This window comes from Battus philenor, unplaced genomic scaffold (assembly GCF_028537555.1).
Source record: "Battus philenor isolate CCGP_79_NKW_IND1 unplaced genomic scaffold, ilBatPhil1.0.hap1 SCAF_19, whole genome shotgun sequence".
In the NCBI taxonomy this organism is placed as follows: domain Eukaryota; kingdom Metazoa; phylum Arthropoda; class Insecta; order Lepidoptera; family Papilionidae; genus Battus; species Battus philenor.
In genome coordinates, this window is record NW_027181681.1 from 6564785 (window position 1) to 6592017 (window position 27233).

At 33.2% G+C, this 27233-nt stretch overlaps 1 protein-coding gene across 5 annotated transcripts; it reads left to right on the forward strand.

The window, feature by feature from the left end:
* The first annotated feature begins 2457 nt into the window (after nucleotides 1-2457).
* Nucleotides 2458-26740, forward strand: LOC137921419 (angiogenic factor with G patch and FHA domains 1-like). Of its 5 annotated transcripts, none has more exons than XM_068764175.1 (12): nucleotides 2458-2731; nucleotides 3552-3600; nucleotides 3758-4038; nucleotides 4113-4271; nucleotides 4372-4416; nucleotides 4504-4834; nucleotides 5373-5539; nucleotides 5949-6077; nucleotides 6844-6949; nucleotides 8222-8429; nucleotides 8925-9024; nucleotides 26241-26740. In XM_068764175.1, the coding sequence occupies exons 1-12, from the start codon at nucleotides 2534-2536 to the stop codon at nucleotides 26424-26426; spliced, it is 1959 nt and encodes a 652-aa protein (XP_068620276.1). In that variant the 5' UTR covers nucleotides 2458-2533; the 3' UTR covers nucleotides 26427-26740. The 5 variants fall into 5 exon arrangements, with proteins under 5 accessions (XP_068620276.1, XP_068620278.1, XP_068620277.1 ...); XM_068764176.1 differs by having other exon boundaries at nucleotides 2459-2731; nucleotides 4504-4828; XM_068764178.1 differs by lacking the exon at nucleotides 2458-2731 and adding an exon at nucleotides 3138-3155.
* The last annotated feature ends 493 nt before the right edge of the window (nucleotides 26741-27233 follow it).

A 27233-nucleotide genomic window follows, 5' to 3' on the forward strand; every position in this document is an offset into this window, starting at 1 on the left:
CAGCGTTTGGTTTGATTGTAAAGGTCACGATATACTTCGTCCCTAATAGTTTAGCCCAGAGTTCCCCAAACTTTTTTGTGTCGTAGACCCCTTGCCATGTTTTTCCGTGTTGGGTAGACCCCCTACTTACCTGATATTGATTTCCTGTAAATTTCTAACTGTAGTGAAGTTTAGTGTTAAAAACTTTAAGTAAAAACACATGTTAATTTTCACATTTATTAATTGAATTTAAATTAAAACTACTCAAAATAAAATTTTGTATCTGTTATGTAAAATATATGTAACATTAAATAAACTATAAATAAAATAACATAAGCAATAAGTCAATATTTTTAGTGAGAAGGATGAACCTGATGATTTAATAATAAATTATCAACATTTGGCGTCAATTTTGTAAGGGTTTATCTCAAATCTCCTCGGCTAATGATGTCCAATCTGTTTCTTTTTTCGTTAGGAGATTGGTAACAGCGCTGAACCCTCTTTCCACAAGGTATGACGATGGAAAGGAAATTAAAAATTTCCTCGCTATATTCCATAATACGGGATAAGTAACGGGTATGTTGTTTTGCAGCCAGAATTAACTAATTACAGTAAGTTACATTAAGTGAACGTAATGCGTCGTATCAGGATGATATTGTGTGTGTATTTAATCAGCAGTAGAGCTATTTTATCGGCGCAGACGTCACTCTCTTTATCTAAAGGAGAAAAAAACTTTGGTAATAAGATTTTTAGAAAAGCTCCACAATTATTGTTCGGTTTTTATAATTAAATTATTGAAACATACCCAATTACTTGCAGCTGTGGATACTTTTAGGTGTGGTGGGCAGGTACAATTACAAGTACAATTTTCTGTTAAGCGTGACTGGCCAAGAGCCTAAAATGGTTTATTGTCACCGTACCTGGTCCAGACCAGATGCGTGAAAAGATGTTACTGCCGTCTAATCAACTTTTTATTTATAAAAATTAAACTCGACATATTGAAACACCGAAATAAAACAAACGCTGTTTTAATTACATTACAAGTAATATCCACTCGTAATGTCAATTACAAATGTGTTAAACAATAAGAGAGAGAGAGAGAGCTCAGCGTCGCTTTGTCTAGCAGCGCGCGGCAGGTGAGAGCCGGTTGTGCGAATTCGCTTGTGGCCGTCGACTACAGTCAGCGTTCTTATCGAAGTTGTTAAGAAAAAATAAACCTTCCTTATTTTACATCTTTACTTAATACTATTGCTAACTTTTCAAGAATCGAGTTCGTTTAAAAGGGGAATGGTAACACCTATAAAAAACGCAAGATGACGTAGACGATATTCGCGGTATGCGACTGTACTGCGTACTGGACTGCCAATCGACCAAGTGTACGCAAGTGTAATTCGTTTCAGCAACGTCTATCGAGCAGTCATTATCCGAACATCAATTGTCATAATATAAAGACAACATATATAGAGTCGATATACCAGTCATTTCCTTTACAGTTACAGGATTTACCATATTCAGTGTTACCACAAACATTTAATTACTGGAGGAGTTTAATGTTTTTAAGCTGGGGAATGAATATTTCAATTCGAGGGTTCCTCTGTTTATGCCGCTTTAGGAGTAGAGAACCTGAGATGTAGAAGAGAGAGATGCTCTATTCTAATTGAATTATCGATAGATAATATATAAAGGTTCAAGTAGATACGCCACATTTATTGGACTCTGCATCTAGAAATTACATTTTTCACTTCCTGTCAAACTAAAAGACTACCTTCGCATATGAAGGACCTTAAAACTCCTTCAACAACTTCTACTGGATTGGGAAAACGGCATCGAAATGTTGGTCGAAAGTTAAGATAAAACAACCTAACCTACCCAAATTCAAAAAATAAAGTTTGCTAAACAGCTGATACGGATAAACTAATTCTATTATTTGCAACGCGCAATATAAACAAGGAAAGAAAAACGTTTTACCCGAATGGTGATAATATTAAAGTAAAAATAATATATGAAAAGCATGTCCATCTTTTGTAATCTCTAGAATTTTATCAAAATCGTAGCACTGGACTCATATTTACGAGATAACTCTGATTTGAAGATGAATAATAATCGACCAGTACTGTCCATTTCCATCAAACCATCTAAACATCCTTGCATCTATTTTCATTAAACAAACCTTACGAACTGTTCCAGTGGTGGTTTGATAAGAATTCAACTTATAGATGTGTTAGCATTTTGAAACTTGAATTTAGGTATTTGGCCACAACAAACAATAACGTGTTTTACCACGGACCAATTAAACATAGTTACGTATTTGGAATCAGATTAGTATTTTGACACGAACCATAACTTTTTGATACATTTATTAGATTTTTATTATTACTGGCAGTCTTGATTTTAAATGTCTAGTGTCATTTTGACGTTTAAAATAATACCGCTTGTAAGCGAATCTTCTTCGGTACATAATATATACATATGTGTATATACATATAAATAACTTGTTTTTTTGGCATATTATATATAGCATTTAAGTATTTTGTAAATAAATTATATTACAATAATGAGTGCAGTGCTTAATAATCATAATGTGGAAACTAAAGTACATAAGAAAAATATAGACACATTTAAACTTAGACCAAGTCTACAGCTGTGTCTTAAATATAGGCCAGAAATATATAAGTTGATTTTAAATATGCATAAATGTATAAGGAGAAAGAATACCATTTTAACAAGATTAAAAAAGAAATTGAAGTTATTGGTACATAATTTTTACTGTAATATTTATGATACGTACGTCATTTCTTTTGTTAAAAAAATGTGTGATTATGACTAGAATAGAAGTTTATTAATACATTTACTGTTATATAAATTGGAGAAAGACTAGGTGTTATTAACTTTTTAAACAATTTATAAATCATAGCATACAAATTGAAGGATATAAAGACAATGGAATAACTAATATCAGTTTTAAAAAAATATTATCATTAATATTGTTTTCGGTCATAGGATGTCAACTGCTTGACTTAGGTAGCCATCAAAGATTTTTCACTATAGTTACAGTAATATACCAAACATTTTCTATGTAATCCAATATTAGCAACTGATTGAGCCTTAGAAATTTGGTCTTCCCAGGTCCATTATAATGTCGAGGCACTCCTTTCAAGAATCTGTGTCCATTCATGGTAGGTCTTACTTTATGTGCAAGTATCTACCTAAGCTATCCCAATAGCCTGTGGTCTCCAAGTCCATTGAATAATAAATAACTGTAAAGCGGGTTAAGCTTTCCAGTGCTTAAATTACTCAAAACTGGTGGATCTGCAAATTTTAATGAAATTTTTTAATTAAATTCTTCAAATATGCTTACAATAAATGGTAATTGCCTTGCCTTAGTCAATTATCTTCTAAATATCAATACTTTATGTTAGTTTTTATTCCTTTGATTTGAATTTTTTTGGGCTTGGTGCCAGTAGACTGCTTATTAAAATATTTCAATAGTTAGGGGTTAGGGATTTGGTAAGGTCTATAACATATTCTATTATGGTTGAAACTTTAAAAGAACATGGATTATTTTTTTTCAGTCAACCAAGAAAGTATTTTCAAGTGAGAAGTTAAGTGCAGTGAAATTAGGTAATTACATTATTTTCGATGTTTTACTTAAATAGACACATACAATCTTTCAATAAGGATTTCATTTTTTAGTTCAATTAATATTATAAGTAGAATATATATATAATGTTTAAATCAAGAAGAGGAAAAGATTTCTGAGAGTTACAAAAAATTTCAGATGGTGATGTCCCAAAAAAAAAAATTGAAGCAAGCACTCAAACTGATCAAGTTCCTCCTCATGACAGCAATACAACACAGCAAACGACAACCTCTAAAGAAAATGAAGATATATTAAGGGATTCAGCTTGGAGTGTGCATAAAGAAGAAGGTGACCAAGAGAAGAGTATTGCGGATCAAGTGAAAGAAGTTGCTCAATCAGCTCTAGAAGAAAGTGGGATGGTGTATGTTGCATCTGCTGGAATGTACTATGATTACAAAACAGGGTACTACTACAACTCTGTGAGTTAATTAATAGTAAATGTAATGTTCCAAGTGAAAATAATGTTTATTGTGTAATCGTTTTTTTTTTCTAGGAACTCGGTTTATATTATCATACAGATACAGGATGTTACTACTATTACTCTAATGAAAAAAAGAACTTTGTTTTCCATTCATATCCTGACAGAAGTGCTGAGATTGCAAATGCTTCCCTAATCAAGCATTCCATAAAAAAAGCTAAAAAGCATAAAAAGGTAATATATCTTATATCATCTTATATCTTATATTATCTTATAATTATTGTTGACTATTAATAAAAAATATGTAGTAATAACACCTGTTTTTATATTTCAGGAAATGAAAACAAATATTGATAACCTGACCAAAAATTTCTCTCAGGTTTCACTCCAAGGCTCAGCTGCCTTAGGTAAATAAGTTAATTAAAAGTTTCCTCACTATACCAACATTTAAAATATTACATTACAGGAGAAAGAAGAGAGCACATCTGAAGAGCACAGCAAGGCGAAGAAAAAGAAGAGCTCGAGAAGAAATATAAAAAAAAACAATATGAAAAAACTTACTAAAAATGCTGAACATAATAATGTAAATCCAAAAAATGATGATATTGAAACTAATGAAATAAAAGATTTAAATAAAGAAGTTTCTATTGAAAAGGCAACTGTAGAAATGAACTCAGAAGTTGATGAGTTAGAAGAAGGAGAATGTAGTGAAACTGATTGTGAAGAGATAATGAGTGAAGATGATGAAGATATAGAATCAATTGCTAGCACATCAACTGCTACAGATGATGGTAAATGTTAGTTATTCAGGTTAATAAGTCATGGATGATGATATTTGTTTACTTTGATATGATGCCAATGATGTTAGTTGGCTATATGATGATGAAGTTTAACTGCCTAAACCAGAGTTCCCCAAACTTTTTAGTGTTGTAGACCTCTTGCCATGTTTTTCCGTGTTGGGTAGACCCTCTACTAACCTGATATTGATTTCCTGTAAATTTCTAACTGTAGTGAAGTTTAGTGTTAAAAACTTAAATTAAAAACACATAAAACTCAAAATAATTTTTTATCTGTTGTGTAAAATATACGTAACATTAATTAAACATAAAATAAACTATAAATAAAATAACATAAGCAATAAGTCAATATTTTTAGTGAGAAAGATGAATCTGATGCTTTAATAATAAATTATCAACATTTGGCGTTAATAAGACAAAGTTAGTTAATAAGATATAGACCACTTTTGGGAATCACTGGCCTAAACCAACAATAATTTTACAAAATTATTAAGTGATTATGGAGCATAGTAAAATATTTAAATTGATTTCTTTACAGATGAAGTTGCTAAGCAACATCCACCATGCATCCGCCTGATAGTGCGTGAAACAAACTTACAGAAGCTTAAAGTTGGCAGTCTTTTCGTCATAACCAAGGATGGTGGCTCCATTGGTAGAGAAGGTGATCAACATGCAGTTGTCATTAGAGATAGTAATGTATCAAGGGTAAGTAGATATATTATCATATTAACATAAGTGCATAATCAAGTGTTTTTAGCTGAAACCGGACATTAATACATATTTTTATTATAAGTTTTTTTATGGAGTCATACCTCTTCCAATTATTGGTAATTTTTAATATCATGGAAATTTTACTTTTGTGTCATCAAAAATTACAATACATGTTCATGATTGATTAATACATGATTATTTTAATTTATATTTGCCATAACAACAGAAAATTGTCTGATAGTGAAGTAATAAGTAACATAATACATATATACATAAAGTCTTTTTAAAATAAAACATTAGTTTTTGTCATCATACATAACTGTTGGAAGGAACGAAAAAGTGTGGATAATCACATTTTATTATTGATTCTAATCAGAATAATTAAAAATATTTTTTTTGCCAGAATCACTTGGACATCAGATACAACTCTGAACGAGATGTGTACTTGGCGACAGACTTGGGTTCTAAAAATGGAACTATACTGAATGGAACCCGAATGTCGGAATGCCAGGACATCAGTGTGCCAATGGAGGTAAGAGGGTATAAATTAAAGTGATGCATTGAAAATTCTTACCAAATTAGCAGATTGCTATGACTTTTTTAACATTGAGAGACAACAAACCAAACAATATACTTCTGAAAGGTTTTTGAGAAGATTACTATTATCGTTATAGAGTTTGGATATTAAACATTGTTGAGAACTAAATTTTACTTAGAACTTTTTTCATATTAACATTTATATTACTACTAATACTGTGATTTATCTTACTTATCACTTCCGTTGACTTTACTAATTAAATATATATAACAAAAGTTGCAGTCTGGCACTGTAACTTAACCTCTTCACACTGTGTTCGAGGATTCTCTACATTTAAGGGAGCCTCGGCTGCGACTTTCCTCGGTTGCGTTCTCGGTGTATATTGATTACGTTAATTATAAATTAAAATTTTGCTGTTGATTCCAATAGGCCTCTGAAGTCTGACAACAAATGTAAAGATTAAAATTAAATTAAGTTCTTCAACACGTACTAAATAAATATGCTGACGATTTTAAATTATTATAGTAATGACATATAACAAAGTTGTTTTGGCATTGTATGTCAACTTGGACAACTTTGGAAGACAATAATTTAAATACTTATCATATCTACTCAATGAAACTGTTGTCTATATGATTTTAGGCCCAGAAAATTGAAAGTAAGCCTTTTTGACAAAAATATACCACGGAGAGAACAAGACCTCCAAATCAGATCATAAATTTAAGTTTGTTAATATTTAACTCCACTACTATTGTTACAGGTGGTCCACGGCAGCGTAATTCAAATGGGAGAAACGAAGTTACTATGTCACATACATCCAGGGAACGAAACATGTGGACACTGTGAACCCGGACTGCTTATGGAAAGTATGTTGAATAATTGTATATAATAAACAATAACAGACATTTTGGATAACTGCTAGAAAACTGCTAGGCTGCTAGAATGAGAGGGTAGGAGAAGAAAACGTGACAAAACATCGCAGTAACAGCTTTATAACGAAAACTTGAAAATATGATTAAAAATGAGGAGATTCCCGTTAAAATATTAATAGATCGGAGTTATAAACTTTACAATTTTTATATAATATTAATTAAAATGAACAATGTCATATTACCTTTAACCAAAAAAAACTGAGAATTTAAATGAGAAATTAAAAAAAAAATCTTACTATCAGCATTCAAGAGTAATTAATTGGTCGAGATGTGTGGAACTTGGTTTGTTAATTCATTTACATGGTTACCACTATAACGTCGTTTATCGTTTCAGCCCGTAGACGTACATTGCATGGCATAGGCTTTCAAATATATTAATGGAGGAAATACCATAATCGCCACACTTGGCAGGCGAGTTGGCGATCGCATTGCCCCTGCTGCCAATCCTCTGGAAACTTGTTTGTGAGCAGTGGCAATCTTATGAAATTAAAACAGTGTGTTTTATATAAGATTGTATTCCGGGAATCGAACCTCCGACCTGCGATCGCAAGTCTCAGTCCCCTGTCGCTGGGCTACCACTGTTACGTATGATAATGTATACATGAAAAATGTTTAAATTTCATTTAAAAATAGCAACTTTTGAGTTTATGGTCAGCTCTACAGCAGTTCAGCATTCCGTGCCGGTGATAGCTTACTACTGCGATGTAAAAATAATCCACGATACCATAGTGCATATAAATGCCTTGTTATATAAAGATATCTGAAATTTTGAAAGATAGGTAAGTAATGGGTACGTTTCTCTTAAACCAGACATAAATCTCTCCTTCGCTTTTATCCCAAAATCGTTCCCCTGGGCTTATAGCTGCACTGAGCGAGGTTATGTAAATGGATGGATTATGTTGGTTCTTAATAAACATCCATTGTTAGACATACTCTCACATCATTGGTAGAAGCGTTGCAGCGTAAGGGGCGCTGGAGAAACAGCAAGGTGTAAAATAGGATCACAACTGCACAGTTCACTTTAACACAAGAGATGAGAGACGATGTATCTCATTACCTTTGTAATTACACCAGGAATAGTACCCGTTATCTTGAACCAAGTGTTGTTTAGATATGATCGTTATGCGCCGGTTAAGACAACTTACAAGATGTCATGATATTTAAAGTTTAAAAAGTATCAATAATAAGAGTCAAGTTTTATTACAGCTGAAGAAAAAGAGCGCAAAGTTGCTTATACGCGCACTTGTAGCGTTCAGCGGCAGTACCAGTTAGAATTGGCCCGGCTTAAAAATAAATATGCAAAGCCGCCGCTGGCTATAGAAGCTGAAGCTTACAACGACAGAGCCCAGGCGCGGAGGGACACCGTGGGGTCGTCGCACCACGCTGAGAAAACACAATCCAGCGACGTAGACTCGTGAGTTTTAAGTTTTGGCAGTCTTCTCGCCCTCTCAAAATCAAGTTTTAAATTCAAAAAATAACTCGGTAGTTATTCTCTTTACTGATATCTAAAAGGAAGTTGTGAAATTTAATTTAGTTTAATTAGTTAGATGTGAAAGCTTTAAAGTGATTTATTTCTTTATGGTACCTACCACCATATACAAAAATCAATTGTATACAAAAGCGTTTTCAAAATTCGGATTACTACATATTAAAATTATTTATTATTTCACATGTGTTACTTGCAGACTATGTACTGCCACAAATTATTTGTCTGTCGCTATTAAATAAAAAAAAATTAAATTACATATTTTACAATAATCACTTAATACAGGCTGTTTTGAAATAGATGTAAAATCTTTAAGAAGCCTTTTGCTGGCAAATGAGCTGTACATTTACGCTTTTAAAGCTTTTACACCTATAACCAATCATCACCCTGTGTAATTACTTGCTAATAAAATTATTTTAATAGGTTCATAACTCCAGAAAATAAAGGATTCAAATTACTCGAGAAAATGGGCTGGTCGAAAGGCGAGGGTCTCGGCAAGGACAACCAAGGTGACAAGGAACCAGTGAGTATATACCATGAAGTACTTCTTATCTATGATGGAATTACTACTCTAATGGTTTTTATTTTTTTCAATACTTCTATAAGATCGAAGTTAGTGTTGTTTTTGTTATTTATAATGTCATTGTTGTTGTAAAAATTCTACCTTAATTTTAGTGTATGGTTATTTTTTATACGAACTTTTTATTAATCTTAACAAGTGAACTTCAAAAATATACATGTTCTAATGCAGACGTTTGACACCAGTTGTTCTTTTAAGACACACGAATGAGAATAAAAAAATCCCATTTCGGTTAATGATTGACGGTCTGCGTAGGTCAGGCGAGCGTGGGCCTACCTGCCTGCCCATTTTAAACAATTTGCGTACTTGTTTTGTTTTTGTGTCGCGTCTCGCAGAGCGGTCCGAATTACGGTTTGCTCAACGGACTGACCATATAATTAAAGCCCAGTTCGGACTAATATAAAAGAGTCTAGTATTATTTACAAGTAGTTTAGTGATTTGCGGATAAAAATAATAAATGTGAATGTGTTTGATTTTCGAAAACGCGCATTTCCAATAAATACACGTTTTTACACGAATTTTCTGTTCTAGCACGAATACCTCCGTTTTTTTAATTCTAATTTTGATAATTTGTACAGAAACTTCTCTGTACAGCAACAAAATACAATGAATGAAAAACGAAGTTGTTTACACCCAACAGTTCTGCATAAATCTGCATATCTGACGTATCTATTGATGATACGTCAGATAGATTTTGGTACAGTCAGTTATAAACGTGCACGTTTGTTATCAAGTAGCGATGAATAGTTGCAAATTTGATTTTTAATCCTAATTTGAATTTGTATATAGAATAAAAGTGAATTGTTTCTCTTTCATAAATAATTTTTCAGTATGGATATTATTTTACCTTCTTTTACATGGTTTCTTTGTGAAAGTATTTTTTTGAAAAGGGTTTTTTCATCTTAGAGGATGTTTTAAAGTTGTGAATCATGCTTCAAAATTTAGTACATATCACATGTATCTTTTAATTGATTTTATTAACGTATATACCGTGTTTAAAAAGAGTTGGATGTATTTAGCATTTGTTTTTATTAATTTTTTTTACATAGGTATTCTTTGCAAGACGTTTGATGCATTTTAAAGTAATGCTTGTAAATTCCGACAAACTATTAACAAAAGGTTAAAGTATATTTACACTTAATGATGTGCGGCACGTGCTGATTGCCTTGGGAGATGAAAAAAAATAGTTTTTGCGATCAGCGTTCTAACGAGCTTCTGGCGCCACCATTAAGCGTTGTACGTTATTTTGCGTTAGTATCTCAATAGTAATTGTTCACGCTTCAAATACTGCACGTACTCGTACGTTTATAAATATCAGAGTGTTTGTTGAGCTTTTTTTGTCGTGGATATTAACAGTGTTTTAGATTTCCCAAATACAATTAATTTTTAAATTTCTCGCTTTAGTTAATACGCACTAGCATATACAGGCTAATGTCCGCCAATCCGATGAAATATATGAATGTAGCGGCACGAGCTGAGGCTCCTTCGAGAGTCCTCGATCGTCGCTACCTCTGTGCCCTTCCGCCTTTAACCCGCGGAATCTGCAAATGCACTGGATTCACATCAATTCACACTAATATCCACGTTTCCAGGTATAGACAACGCGTAACGCAATTACTACAATATTATAGTTAAAAAATTATTTTTAAACAAAACTTTGAAAAGACAGTTTCGGTACATGTTTTTAGAGAGCACGTTCTTTAACGAAAATTTAAATAGTAAGGCTAATCGTAACTGTTGACGTCGAAATTTGCGAACAGTGTACATAGCTGTTAATGGTTTGACAGTGGCGACAACCATACCTTAATCTAATTTGAACTTCATTGTAAATTTCGTAGTCCTTATTTTAATCCTTTCTAAATTCCTTATTATTTTAGCCATTTTAAGTTACTGATTTTATGGCCATCGCAGGCATTCAGTGGTTATTAATTTCTTTTCGTTTCGAAAATTCGTTTTAATGTTATCCCTGACAATATAACTATTCGTTACTAATGACAAATGTGCGTTAACGACATTTTACATGCGTATGTTCAAAATAGTGCCCCCTCAAAATTAAATTTTAATGTCTTGAAGAAATTATAGAAAAATACTCAACGCTTTTGTATTTTGGTAAAAGTCCTGCGTTGAAAGTAGACAAGACTTAATAATAATCAGTTGTAGGTTTCTATGTAATGAAGAAATACTTGCCTTATACGCTTAAGATGCTATCGACAAGCGCAAAGCCTTCCTACGATTACTTTAAACATGGCAGTATAGTTATGATGCGGTTGTAATCGTAGTACCCAATCTTAAAGCAGGTAACTTGTCATATACTGATGTCTTTATTACCAAGCATAAACACCAAGTGTATGAAGAGATGTTTGAATTTTATAGAGAACTTTTCAATTAGGACTTTTATGCAAATTTGCTTATTATTTACATCTCGGTAAATAAAGTTAGTGGATGCAATAACTATGATAATTTATCGCAGTAAGATAAGACATTAGAGATCAAGAGTTAAAAGAGGTACTCTTTGTAGTTTTTACCATAGATTTTATTTTCTCTCTGTATACTGTTCTCTATGTTAGAACATGAAGTGGTTTAAACACGGATATGGAATGGATTTTGTTTTACAAATTCTCGGATCATCATTTTGCTATGAAACAAGTATCGCCTAACTTCAGTCCAAGATTTATTAGTTTTTGATCAAATTTATGATTAGAAGTAAAGGTTCTGGAGTGACGACCAAGAGCCGGTAGACGCGGCGTAGTTAGGCTTCCTAGTAGGTAGACCATCGAAATATCTTCGATATCGCTCGACACGATCTTTGAGAAAGACCTATGCTTTGCAGTGGGCGTCTATTAACTGATAAGATAGTGGTGTTTGTTATGATGTCTAGAGAAATAAAAATGGTTAATTTTATTAGACATTTATATTTTACTTCATATACGAGATGAAATTCAACAGCCTAAATGAAGTGACAGTTGCCATCGCACCGCAACATTAATTTGCGGTCGCCGCACAGTGTCATTTTACCGGCCAGATGTCTCGAATGAAATTTCAATCAAGGCAATGAGACAGTACTATTATTTACGAAGTTACTGAACATTAAACCCCTCAAAACCGCATAACTTGATCTCCATGTCAACCACAGCCGCAGCGTGAAATTGATTGCGCGATTTTACTGTGATTACTTGAATTGTCTTGCATTGGCCTGGTTTTAAATATCACATTTTATTTGTCACTACTGACGAATATTTAAACTTGAAATTATTTGTTAAGTCATTATATTTTAAGTACAGTTTGAGCGACAGCGTCGTGTGAAGAGAACTACTTTCCTCATTATCGAATAATTGACCGTCGGAAAAGACGAATATACGATTTTGTGCTATGACTTTTTCCATTTCATTTTCGTCTCCATGTTGAACACATCGCCGTGCATATTCTTGGGAGAGTTTGTATAATGTTCGTGTCGGTACCGCGCTGTCGTTTCGTCTGCGCATACCTAACAACGCCAAGTGTTGTGTCAACATCTTCAAAACGCACTTTGCGTCTCCACACCCGTGGCTGTCATATTTGTAAATCTATTAACAAATATTATACAAAGATTTTATTTTTTATTACTTCTTATGCGGATATTAAAACAATAAACAATATAAACGTATAACACATGTTTTAACTTTTTTAAGAACAAACGATAAGTTTTTGGTTATTATATTTTCAACCAATGCACATTTCCTTCGCTAGGTTGTAGTATTTAATAACAGTAGTTTCAACACATGTGTTATGTTCTTAGAATTCAGTGCTTAATTTTAGAATAATGTTGACGTTCTTACACACGGACCGAAAATTTATATGATATTTATATTTATTTTTTAATTCCAAAATTTATATGATATTTATATTTATTTTTTAATTCCATTTAAACTTTTTGCGTTCTTAACATAAGCTTTCTGTATAAAAATCAAACCGCTGAGTTTAACGTTTTCCCTGTAAAGGTATCTTCTGTCTACAACACTGCAAGTAAATTATAACTCTGCCAAAAAGCTCGCCAGACTGCATAAGTGTAATTGCGTACCGTCGCTGCCGGCAATTAAAATGAATTTAATGGAGTATAAATCGTCGGTCCTTATATATTTACATAATTGTAAGTTCTTTTCATGTAATGTATATTTATTACGCTTTGATATTTAAAAATGTGTTTTTCAATAACTATATTGTTCTGTGTTATAAATTTTCATTGCAAACAATACTTTCTATTAATAAATATTATACGTTGTGTTATGTCGCCGCAGAGAATGCTTACATTTAAGTACCCTTAGCGTGATGCATTCGTTCAAAGTGGTTCAAGCTCCTCCAATTTACATATGCCGTATTGACAATGAGCACGAGGGCTTAACAAATATCTGTCAGTACATTCATAGACGCTTTATGTTCCAATGCTCTCAAATTTTATTAGATTTTGTATGCAACACTGCTTTATTCAGTCTCGACAAAATGTGTGAAGAAGTAAAAATTTGAAAACAACTAAATAGTTGTTAGGTTTTTTTTTTCTTGAATGGACTTTTACTGCTTCCCAATTGGCATTTGCAAATTCTGCTGGTTTGAGGCAGCAGAGCTTTTAATTAGCAAAGCTTGTGGGCTCCCGGGGAAATCTCATCTAGGTTCAGAGGCGCTCGCGAGGTGGCCTCGGCTTGGGTCGTCAATCGACGAAGTAGTTAGAAACAATAATTACAACACAAAACACAAAGAACAAGTTAGGACAAATTTATAAAATAATGTACGTTTAAAGTAAACACGAAATAGTTTTTAAAGCTTTGTATGATAAAAAAATTAAAAATTGAAAAGGTTATGCGTGGGTCGGCCGCTTCTATAGTGACGTCATAGTCCCGAGGTGAATAACAATACAAAATGTGAGCTGCTATTGTCATTTCGCAAAAAATATTGAAAGAGTAATCCTACTCTATTGTAGACGGATGCAATACTGAACATCGGTCCCTTCGACTGGGTTTCAGGAGGCAGAGTAATAGTAATAGTTTCAAGCGGGAACAAATAACAGAACTTGTTTTTTAAAATTCAGTTATTGTGTAGTGATTATGAATCCGGCTGGTTTTTCCCGAAGTAAAATTTGCCTTTCGGTGCAAGACTAAAATAAGTTGACTCAGGCTCACAATAAAATGTATTCTGTGACTCCACAAAATACGGAGCCTTAAAAAGAACCCTTTTTTATACTTTTACAGCAACCGCCGTTCAACCGGTCGGAATGGTGTAAAAATTAAAGAATAAAATTTGAGTAAACATTAATACCAATCCCGACAGACCCGCGAATGTAACCTGCTTTCAAACTAACTTTCAAGAAACTTTACAAAATTCTTGACATTAATTTACTATGTTAAAATTCTTTCCTTGTTATTATTTTATTAATATTCCTAACTATAAATATTTTAAATTATGCTTAAACCGTTCAAACGTTTGTAATATTTTATATGATATATGACGAATGAGCGTCTGAATGGTTAACAGATTTTTGACAACGATCTAAAAATAATTGTTTATCAAATCAAAAAAGCAATAGATAGGTAATTACGGTGAATCATATAACTAATGTCGATCGTATTCAATTTTGCTGTCAGATTTTGCAAAACGCCACGCTAAACGGATTTTTTGTTTTATTTTAAATCATAACTGTCCCACAAATCCTTAATGTTTAATCGCGTGACTAGGTCCGGCAATTAATACATAATTGTGTATAATTATGCAGTATTAAAGTATGTCCATAAATTCGATCAACACATCGAAGGTGAAACCTGTTCACGATAACATTAAAATATATTTTAATTTGGTTTTGTCTGAATTCAAATCAAATTACAGACATACAGTCTAGCATAGTTATTTAGTTAGTTTTATTTATTTATTTATTTTAACTTCTTTTATTTTGTTTGCGTTAAATAAACATATCATTATTATTATTCTGTGTGTCTGATATGATTCGCCAATTTAAACTTTTGCATTAAGAGCTGGTCTAAATTTTTTATAACCCTGTTCACCTACGTTTCGTGTTCGGAGCATTGGGTTCGATGTGCAGGGTTATAAAATTAAAGGCTGCTCAACCAATAGCAATCTCGCCTCCGTACTTTCTATTAAAATCTATACTTGTTTTCGGATTTTCAATTATGGTTCGTGTAGCGTTTATTTTTATAATCCTCCGTCACATTTGCACAGGAATGGCGCTGACGCGGCCAGCTAACTTGGCCGTGGACAGTCCGCTACATTAAATCGAATCTTTATTTTCATTCTTATTGATATGACATCCGCACGTGTCGTGTAAACAAAACATTACCTCGCGTATAAAGTGAGTCGTTTTCGCTTAAATTTGTCTATATTTTTATTGTAAAGGTCTGATTGTATATACATTGAACTTTTCAATTCATAAATATCTACAAAACCTGAAGTTTACTGCAGAAAGCAGAGATATTAAAACGCATTAAAATAAATATTTCCTACTATCAAGTGACCGACCATATGGTACAAACATGTTCAATTTATGCGGGGATAACCTTTAGCTGTTTATTTTAGTTTTGGTTCTACTGATATTTACTTTCATAAGTTCTTTTCGAGCAGTGGTAGCCCAGCTCTAGAGGACTGAACTGCACGATTGTAGGTCGCGGGTTCGATTTCCGGGATATAATCTTATATATTATTTACACATTATACATTAATCATATAGGATTGCCACTGCTCACAAACAAGTTTCAGTTCGGCAACAGCGTCCCCCGCGTACCATAAAACCACACTACGATCGCTAACCCCCCTGCTTAACATAGCGATTACGCTATTTGCTCCCAGTGATCTATGGGTCGAAGGGCTGAAACTACGAAGACGACTATGTTATTTTTATAAGTTTTAGTTTATTACAGTCATTTTTTTATCAAATTTGTGTTTATACCGCACGTTACGGCTATTTTGTAACTTTGTTCGTTTTTGTCTATATCCTTTCTAAATTTACGATTTAGTAGTTCTTACTATAAAATTCCATTTATTATTTGTACTGGAATAAACAAACCAGCATTTAATAAGCAAATTCTGCGATTCACAGTAATGTACATACAACGATAAGAGAATTAATTCTTTATTTACGAAATAAAAAAGGTGGATGTGGTGTGAAATCGAGTAATGGACACAAGCTCGTCATACTGCAGACGCAAGGTCATTTATATGCAGATATCCAGACGTTCCAACCACGCCACGTAAAGTGTTTGAGCTATAAACTTCCAATCGCTGTGTTTACATGTTACTTACGTGACAGCGGGACGTATCTTGCATTATTATCTTACGTATCTGTTTATGCTGAAACGGAATTACCACGTAAATATCAATTGGAGGTCACAAAACATTTAAAAAAAAATATATAGAAAAAAATGAATCAGTTTACCACAAATAAAATGCATTTTATAGTCAACGGGAGTAGATTGCTAGTTAAGTTACACTTATTTAAAATAAAGGGACTGTAAATAACCGGGTAGATTTAAAATAAATATAGGCAAAGTACTTTTTATTTCCGATCCCATTTTAGCTTTAAGCATTTTTGCATACCGGGTTTCAAAAGTTTCAATACCGGTCGTAAAAATCTTTTAAAAAGCTCACCGCAACTTTCACCACTTGTATATAGAAATTTCATGGAGACTAAAATACGCTTTATTCGCGAACAATTTGGTGTCCGTGCCAGTGCACCAAGTACGGAGGATACACTTAAAAAAAATACAAAGATAACATATGTCAACTGTCAAAATAGGCTTGTGAAGATGTTATACGAGTACGATATCAAAGACCGTCTTATTAACATACAAAACTTAGACAAACTGATTGTGAATATATAATATATATTACTATGATAGTATCGCGTCAAATCGCTCACTGAAAAATGCCCAGAATTTTTCAATAATTTACTTTACACATAAATGACTTTATTCTCCTTTGATTCTACTCGTACACTAACTAAACATGACTCCGTCTATTTTTCGATCAATTTTTTCATGTTGTGCAAAATAGTTTACCATGTGTCATCCTTTAAATAATACAATATACTTCCTAGACAACAAAATAGTTTTTGCTTTAAATTGTTGTTGTGAATTGTAGAAATTGCAAACTAATACTTTGTCCTTTCAGTAAACCAGACTCGCGAATGAATTCAAATGTAATTAAAAAAAGGAAGAGCTAAAAGTAAAGTAAGAATATAATGTTATTTTAATAAATTTAGTTTTTTTTTTTGCTTCATCATTTTTAATTTATATTATACTTTATTTAACACGAAGCTCTCCTCCTCTTAAGAGTCAATGGGCAGTGTACCGCTCGTGCAACTGACGGCTGTTAGGGCCGAAACTTTCTATAGTGGTGACCACGACCCGTAGAGTAGACGTGGCGTCGGCAAGCTCTTCACTAGATGGACCGACGATATAGTCAAGATCGCGGGTAGTAGCTGGATGCAGGCAGCTCAATACAGCATAGCGACCTTTGGGATAGGCCTATGCCTTGTAGTGGGCGTCTATCAGCTAACATGATAACATTGGTAGTGATTATTTAATATATGTTAGGAGAATAACTCAAAATGTGGCAAACTTCTTTGAAATATTTCTCTTTAATACGCAACCGCAACCATGTACTGTTTTTTCTATTAATGTCACTACACCTATCGCTCTCTCCTCTATTTATGGTAAATAAAATTCGTGTCAACAAGAAGTAGTGCAATTTGTGGCAATTATTCTTTTCTGGCATTTGCAAAAATGTCAGTTTCTAGGAATTGCTTCGTTAATTATGAGTTGGCTTCCGTAGTATTCGACTTACCGTACCGTAATCGGTTGGGACGTTCATAATTCAAATATTTCCGACCACAAATTAACGAATAAATATACAAGGATGTACGTTAAATGTTTTTAGGTAACATATTTTCATTACGCGTAAAAATTTTTTTTTCAGTTAATTTACATAATGAAAAAGATTAAAATATAAGATTCTTTTCTGGCTTTGTCTTGTTGCGCAGTGTACTGAATAGAGTTAGTGTCTATGAGCAAAATGACTTTTAAAATGATATGACGAAAAAATTAGAATGTTTACGAAATACAATACTAACGAATTAATTAAAAAAATATATTCTGCTATGCGTTGGTCATAGCCTATAAAATACGGCATTATTAAAAATAGAATATAACTTAAATAGTATGCGGATAGATATTCTTGATATTACGATGATCAGGCGTTGCGCATTTAAAGCGAAGCTTCGAGAGCGATTGCTGGACGGGCTGAAGGAATCATCACGATAGCTGGATTTAATTATTTATTATATTTATATACATAGTATATGTAGATATTTAAACATATATATGATGGTATATTTATATATAATAATATAGTAGCCATTATTATATTTATATAAGGTGTTTTTATGTCATTATTTGCCTTCTCAATATGACTACTTTTTATTTTATTTTTAGTGTTTTATGATATTAACTAGTTCCACTTACCTTTATTTATTTATCTCTGCGCTACCCAAATGGTTAACTGGCAAATAAGGCCTTCAGGATTCGCCGTTATATATACAAATAAATTTAAATAAATAAATAAATAAAATTCTTTGTTCTTCTCTGTTTTGCACTTTAGTCATAGTAGTCGTCGTCATGTCGGTCGGTTCTGCTCTTGCAATGCGACGTCAACTAACCATCCAATAACCGTTCACGGTAGGAATAGCGGTAGAGTGAAACCCAGGGCATTAGCTAATGCGTTTTAGAGAAAATTCCTCAAAAGGAAGACATGTTCAACCATGCCACTTCTCTGGGGCCTTAGTAATCCAATTTCGGTATACCTGGACCAAAAAAAGGTAAACACCTAGTCGATAGCCCGGAGGATCAGACCGAGGTGGACCGAGTAGTCGAAAGGCGCTTCCCGGAGCCATTACTAGACCCTAAAGATCTGGAAGTCATAGGGTACTTAACGCGCTCCGAAAACCGCAACCAATTCCACCACCTATTGACTCATTAGTCGCCTAAAGATGGGAAAATCTACGAAAGATTAATCCTTGTTCGAATTAGGAGATTCACAGGAGCGAAAGAACTCCTTATTCCCGAACGGCTCAGTGCTTGACGGAGTGAGAGCATTCATTTACTGAGTCAGGTCTGTCTATCTTGCGTACAGAAATTATAAATCCCAAAAGTTATCTGAACATCGGCACCGCCTGAATTGTTTGACCTTTGAGGAATAAATGATGCTTGTTAATTGCAAGAGGTATTTCAATGTGAATCGTTTAAAGTGAATTTTTTTTCCTGCATTGCAGACAGGGCAGGTGAGATGGTCGGCGTACCGCGTATCGTTATACACGTGCACTTTAACAGTTATATAAATAAATCATTAGAAATGTAATTTATACTTTTGGTTTTTGTATAATTTTTTTATATAATCCAACTAGTTGATAAGTCTTGACGTTAAGGCGACCATCAACGAGACATAACGAAACATATTTTAGACATAATTACTGTAATGTTTTTAAAGATATATTTCATTCGTGCGAGTAGTTAAAATAAGTTCTATTCGATGGTCATCGTTTTAATATGAAAATAAATAATAGTGGACTTTTTATGACTTTTTTGGGTAATCTGCATATCTAAAATAAGCGCCATAACTTAATGAGCACTTTTTTAATGAACAAAATATGTTTTTCACGCAAAAATATACTTTTTAAGTACCTAAGTTGTATTTTAAACTGTCAAGAAAGAAATATTGTCATGGCTACAAAAACCAATGCATAATATCCATTACCATTTGTTTATAGAGGAAAAAAATTTTTAACTTAAAATATGAACTGTACATAAAATTTCTCTGTATTTTAATATGGTACTAGATGAAAATGATCGTACGATTTACGTAATTACAAAATTACCCGTTGCGCTTATTAAACACTAAACTACGTAAATGTACAGTGCTGATGGAACCATTTATTTAATATTTACTTTAACAACCGGCAATAGTTTTTGTTCACGGAATATATAGTAGTTGTTATCGTATATTCTCGTGTAGGAGGCTTGAACTTGATAAATAATACTACATCAAGTATGTATTAAAATGTTGCCGTGTCTATTTCTTTTCTAATGAATATAAACTTATTTTTCCGTACAATTTCTATTACATCAGAAGTTAAAAAATTTCTTTTAGCTTCATCTGTATTAACTAAACTGTTGCTATTTTATAATGGCAATGACATGTTGAGACAGGCAATGAATGTTTATGATTTTCCTTCGAAAAATAAATTTCAATTCGGTATTTTATAATCATTTACAATTTGAATATCGTTATCGATGATCCGATGTCCGCTGCACCACAACAACCTTTTCGTTTTGCTAAGTAATTTTATAAACAGTAAACAACATTCAAAAATACTGTAGTTAAAACGCGCTCCGGATAGAGATCAGCGGTACCGAGATGCTCTTCCTTACGCGTCACTTTAAAGCCATATAAGGAAGCACATTAATGAAACGAGGTTTCGCGGTTCCGGGAAATCGGTGATGACCTCTTTGAGTGCTGCAAAAGGAACCGGTGACAAATACAATTGAGAATTCGGAATTGTGGTTTTAAGGGAACTATAAGCGATTAAATTTTGTACGAAATCTGAAGCTGATTAAACTTTAAGCTATATTTGTGCTGCAAGTTGCAACTTGTTCGAGAAGGTTATGTAATTTTAAACTTTGTCATTTTTTGTGTGCATGTATATTCTTTAATAATGAAAACCATTTAGTTTTTACACCATTGATTACGCGTTTAAGTATATAAAAGCTTTTACTTAAATAAAATCGATTTAAAAATCATTCACCAGACAATTGAAAATTTATTTAAAAGAACAAAGTTCGGCTTTGCAACAATGGCAGTACTACCTTATATACATGTCAATATTTTAGTCTGTTAAAAAAATCTGTGTTGTTTTTATATATTTTAATCGGCACAAAAAATATTAGTAAATTATTTCTGGAAATATGACATTTTATCCTTACTACGTTACTTTCTTTTTTCTTTCAAAGATGTCGTAGATGTAGATTGAGGCTGAATGATTAATTTGCGTATTGTTAACTAATTTTCCGAGGCTTCCTCATTAGAGTACAGGTTGTTTGTCTTTAGCGGACACCTGGTTGACAGATTGTAATTTTTTACTTTCTCATACATTAAATTTTTAACGTATATTAATCTTTTAAACTTTTGAACATTGAAACAAATTAAACATTATTCTTTCGAGTAGGCTTTGTAAAGCACCTTTAACAAGTCAAGACATTGATAAAATAGATATAATATAAATGATAATACGTAGACATTTACATGTCTATGTATTATCATTTATATCTTATTTTACATTTAAACCAATATTACCATTACATTGTCCCAAAATTACCGTAAAATAAACTTTCAATTGTATATCAATTGAACATCTAAAATGTTCTAATTTTTCTATATATTAAGCCGATATTTACGTTGTATCTATTATTACCATTTTTTTTTCTATTTTGTTGGGAACAGGGTTTGGTTAGGGCTATAATTTTTTCAGTTTTCTTTTTAATTTACAATTTCTTTTCTCTTGTTTCGTTCTTTAACATTTGCTCTATTAAATTTTTCATTTATCTTTATTCCTTTTATTCGTCACTTTTCATCCTATCCTTATTCACTAGTCTAGGTCTACTTTATTGTTACAATGAAAAACATTTTTACTTTAATTATTTATATATACATTTCTACAGTTTTATCTTCAGTTTCTTTCCTTTACTATTTTATTTACATTTTGTTTTGTTTTCTTATTTAATTATTTATTCAGATTTACATGATTATTGATTATTATTACTTATTTATAGCCGACCGTTTTAACCTTAATTTTATTTCTTTCTATGATGTTTTCTACGACCCTCCTACAGAAACTGAGGAAAGGTGTTCTGCTTTCTTCATCTGCTATTATGGAGGCAATACTTGCCTCCTCAATCTTTATACCTCCTTGGCGCTCTGTCTTGATTCGGGCCCTCCCAAATTCGGGACAGTCAGCAACCAGGTGGATCACGGTCTGGTCCACAACCGGTTCACAGAAGAACAAGGGACCCTCCCTGAGCTTGAACCCGTAAAGGTAATTAGAGATCCCTCGTGCTCCGTGAAGAGCTGGACCAAGACCGCGTCCATCCCGATGCTTCGGAGCACGCGATAGGCTGCGATGGCGTCCGGAAAGAATTTCCGCGGTGTCGATGCCGTTGTACCTTGCCCATACCATATTCCATTCGTCAAGCGTTCCCAGCCTAACCTGTCACTTGACGAATGATATGGGGCATTCCTCATAATCTGGTCTTCTTTTACACCTCAGGGCCGCGTCCAGTTGACCCGCCCTCTCATTTGCCTTATCTATTATTATTGCAAGACAATTATTGCGATTGTCATATTGTTTTTGATTATGAAATTACTGTCCCCGTGCTTTTTAATTTAAATAGCACGAGCACGTCTCAGTCGTATCTCGAGCGTGTATCGTCGGCGGGGATCCTTGAGTTAGTAAACTCATTGGCTATCTAAACTGCATCGCGCCCCTGCAAATGTGCGCTGCATCTTGCCGACTCTCTTAAAGGTGTTTTTACATTAAGGTGATATATAATATTTGTTATTTTGGCACTACTGGCAAATATTCATAAAGTTCAATTATTTAACTTTATTATAATACATATAACAATTAACTAAGGTTAAGGCATATAATATTTGTGTAATTACTACTTCATTCCTATTTAGCAACTTATCCGTTCTCTTAAAAAGGGAGGTAATGAATCGTTAATAAATAGCGTTACAGTCACCTAAGTATGTGTGAAATGGACTACAAATTTTATTTCGTGGACGCTGAAATTTCCTTCCGTATGGGCATCATATAGTGTTGTTAGTTCAGTTGTCTACATTACGCACTGATGTGTGTCAACCCGCACTGCAACAAAGACCGCTGCGAACGCGCACGGCCGTCATTAAACGATTTCATTGTAAGCTGAACCGTGACGACGACTCCGTGTCATAATTTAAAATCTTTATAAAATACTTTACTTTCACTTATATGGCATTTATGGCTGGTTAATGTAGCAATTTTGCATTTACAACAAACGATGTCCGCCCAGTTCTACACGACATATAACCGAGGATTTCTCATTTTGCGCCGGCGATGATCTTGGTTTATGATGTCTGTCATTTATTTTATTTTTTATGTTTAAAGACAAGCATCTAAAAATAAAAGGACATACACATTTAGTGTATATATCGTTCGTTAAATCAATTTCATTGCTAAAACAATATGAATAATTTTCTGGCTTGCTTATTAGTACAATGCATATTAGTATTTTTTGAACCTTTAATAAATTGTGTATAGTTTGATATATGATACAAAAAGTTCGGCACTACTAGCTCGGTTTAACTGGCATTGAATGAGCCGAAAAAAGAGATGTTTTGAACCGTGTGGCTCCATAGATTGGCACGTCTACGCCATGCGGTACGCGGGCACGTATGGCACAGGAAATCTTGACTTCCGTTCGTCTAGAATGTTCGCCCGCCATATAATGAATCACTAATTGTCCTAATGTATACATCGTGTAATCGTCTAGCTTTTAAGGTCTACTGCTTCGGTGCGTTTTCTCCCCGTTGAGGCGTAAATCCTGTAGTTATTTATAAATAAATTTTTATCGTACTTTATTGATCTACGAATTAATTGATTCGTAGTATAGTTCATGGAATATTAAAGCAATAGAAAAGATCTCAATGCAAAATAAACCTCTCACATATATAAAATCACGTTAGCAAAGTTGAAATTATCAATGCGTTGTTTGGTTTTTTACAGCAAATAGTAAAATAGTCAAATTATTTTACATTTTTAATGAAACATTTTAAGCTGTTAAATGTAATTTATTGATTACATTATTTTAAAGAGGTACTAAATTGGTCTATAAACCGGACATTATAATTATACACTTAAATCTGATCATTATCATTAAAATGTTGATTCGCAACTCTATAAATTAGTAATAAAAATTTTAAACACCAATTATATTGAAAGTGTTTTTTTCCCTAAATATCTATCTACCTTCAGCTACACGAGCCTTTTCTCTGAGAGATGGTTACGGGTTCTTTTCCAGCATGGAGGTTTTGTATTCAGTTTTGAAATACAAATTCGCGTCGTTAATTCTTCCAAAAATTTGTAGTTATCTGAACGGTGGTCCTCAAAACGGATTATTTTAGATTCGTCGCAAATTACAATAAAAAATTGTTGAAAATAATATGTTTGAAAGTGGGCCCTGTAACTTACCAGTGGCAGAGCAGTGGTAGTGTATTGAGACTTGCGATCGTCGGTCGCGGGTTCGATTCCCGGATTGCAATATTATATATTTTTCACTTTGTGCATTAGTTGGGATTGCGACTTTTTACAAACAAGTTTCCAGAGGATGTGCAGCAACGTCCTCTGCGTACCCATAATACCAAACCGTGATCGCTAACCCGCCTGCCATGCGTGGCAAATGTGGTATATGTTATCTATGGGGGGAGGCCGACGCTTCGCATGGGGCGTCTATGAGATGAAACGAGACGTGTTATTGATATTGTCTGTCTGTGATTTCATTCTTATCAAAATTTTCTTTGTCACACAAACGGAATATAGACAAATTAATAAGGAGATAATATTTTCTAATAAATACAATTTCTGAAAGTTACCAAAAATTTTGAATATATTTACAAACATACGTGCATATGAAAATCATTGCTATTTGATAGGTTAATCTTTTGCACTAATCATCATAACATTTAGAAATGCGCCGACCGTTTTATTATTATTAAACACATTGAGACTTCTTGAAAGTAAACATTTATTCGCTCGCTACGCAAAAGTTATAAATTGGTGTAAAACTGAAGTATACATGTACTTACCGTGATCTTAATTTTATAAATATAAGTTATTGAGTGTGACTTGCAAAATTATTATTTATTAATGGAGTATTTAATAAAATTTCATAAGGTTTCTAAAATTTATTAACGTTTAGCTAGTATTTAATACAGATGGGTTCTGATAATACGACTGTCTACCTACACCATCAAATAACAGATATTCAGTTCAACGGGACTGTAGGACAGGTTCGAGGCAAATCAATTTAAATACAATAAATATTTTGAAATCGAATAATGTAATATATCCGTTCGCACGGGCAATTAGTAAGTCACGCAATAGCACCCGGCATTCGGATGGCATGTCGGAAACATCTGTCGTCGGAAATATTAATCTTTTATAATTACATCGTGCCAAATAAAATGTCGGATACTATAGAATCGATCAGTTACGTTCCACGTGATTTGAAATAGTTTTATAAAAGCTTCTTTAATTGATATACATCAAATTCGCATCCCAACTTTCTAATAAAGTATTTGTACAACGTTAAAACTTTAAATAAAAATACTTGAACGATCATAACGGTTTTACAATAAAGAAAAGGTTATTTTTTACACAATTGGGCAATGTGATAAACATGTCTCTTAATTTAATTAGTATTTAAATAAATTAAACAACCGCGACAGCCAGTCTTACACGCAGCCATTTAATTATTATACACCATTAACGTTTACATAAACAATTTATAATGAGCTTCATGCTAAAAAATTAAAATATAGGTGAAATTATTTGTAATTTTTTTTCTTTTGTAATCTCGAATCACGGATTAAAACGGTATGGTGAAGTTCTTTAAAAGTAGCGACACATTGACGTTGTCTTAGTGTGAAGAGTTAATGAATTATTTGAAATTCTTGTTGTTGCGTTTTGATCAGTTGAAAATATTCTAACTTGTTTTGTATATTATTTTTGCACTCTTCGGACATCATTTCAGCCGTATAGGACGTCGAGTGCCGAACATGGTGTTCCCCATAGATTTCCAATAGGACCGGTTCAAAGCCTGCATGCAGTGTCTTCTGATGAACTTAACCAAGTCCTCTGTCATCATGTTTCGTGATACATGTGACGAATTTACCTTAAAACTATTTTATTGTTAATTACTTCCACATATTATTTGTAGTAATTAGATGTTCCTCGACTTTTGTTAATTGGAGTTCTTACTTCAATTACTTAAGCGTTCCCGAACAGGCGTTTTAAATTAATGACTTGTTGCTTTCAGATACCGCTAATTAGCAACGACGGCAAAGCCGGCCTGGGTTCTGCGAGCTCCGTGGCCGCCACGCCATCGTACCTCGCACCCACTTCCACCCTGGGGCCAGCAACTTTGCGGTTGGCCGCTCGCACCAAGATGTTGCAGCCGCCTGCCAAAGCATTTCAAAATCCATTAAATTATGATTCCGAATAAACGTATACGTCATCATCATCATCATTACATCCCATAGACGTCCACTGAAAGCATAGGTCTTCGATGAAAGCCATAATGACTGGTCACATTACATCCGGCGACTTCCTGTAACCTTGTCGTCGGTGCATCTGGTCGGTCGGTCGCATCTACTAACTCGTGGTCGCTTCTCAAGAACCTTTCGTTTCCGACGGCCGTCAGTTGCACATCAGATATAAAGTCGTCAATCAAATTCTGTAAAATATACATTACTTTTAATTTTGTCCTAACTATGAAACAGTGTATGCCAATGTTTGTGAAAAAATAGTTATTATGAAATATAATTAAATGTGAATATATGTAAAAGTGATTTTATTTTCGTCAATTTTACTTAATTGTTTTTTTCGAAATATCTATAAGGTTAAAATCAGAATCCAAGTTTAGGTCTAAAGTATCGTTATCACAATATTTCATAGGAACATTTTGAGGGTTTCGGTAAGCGGTTAAATTTGGGTAACGGTTAAATTACGAATATTTAGATTGTTGCAAATTAAACTTTTTGATGAGAGTAATGCTTAATTTATTAACTAGGAATTATTAATAGTATATCGCCCTTGGTCACGGTAGGCAATGCCTGAGTTAATATTGACTATAATGTCATAAAAATACCCACGTTTTAATAGGAGATAAATTATTCAACATTGAAATTTTGGAAAAGAATTATTGATCGTCAATTTTTTTCAAATATTTTATTTTTAACTTTGCTTTGCATAGTATTATAGTTGTGAAGTAGAAGCAGGAAGAAACTCTACAGCAACTTATATTTTAAAA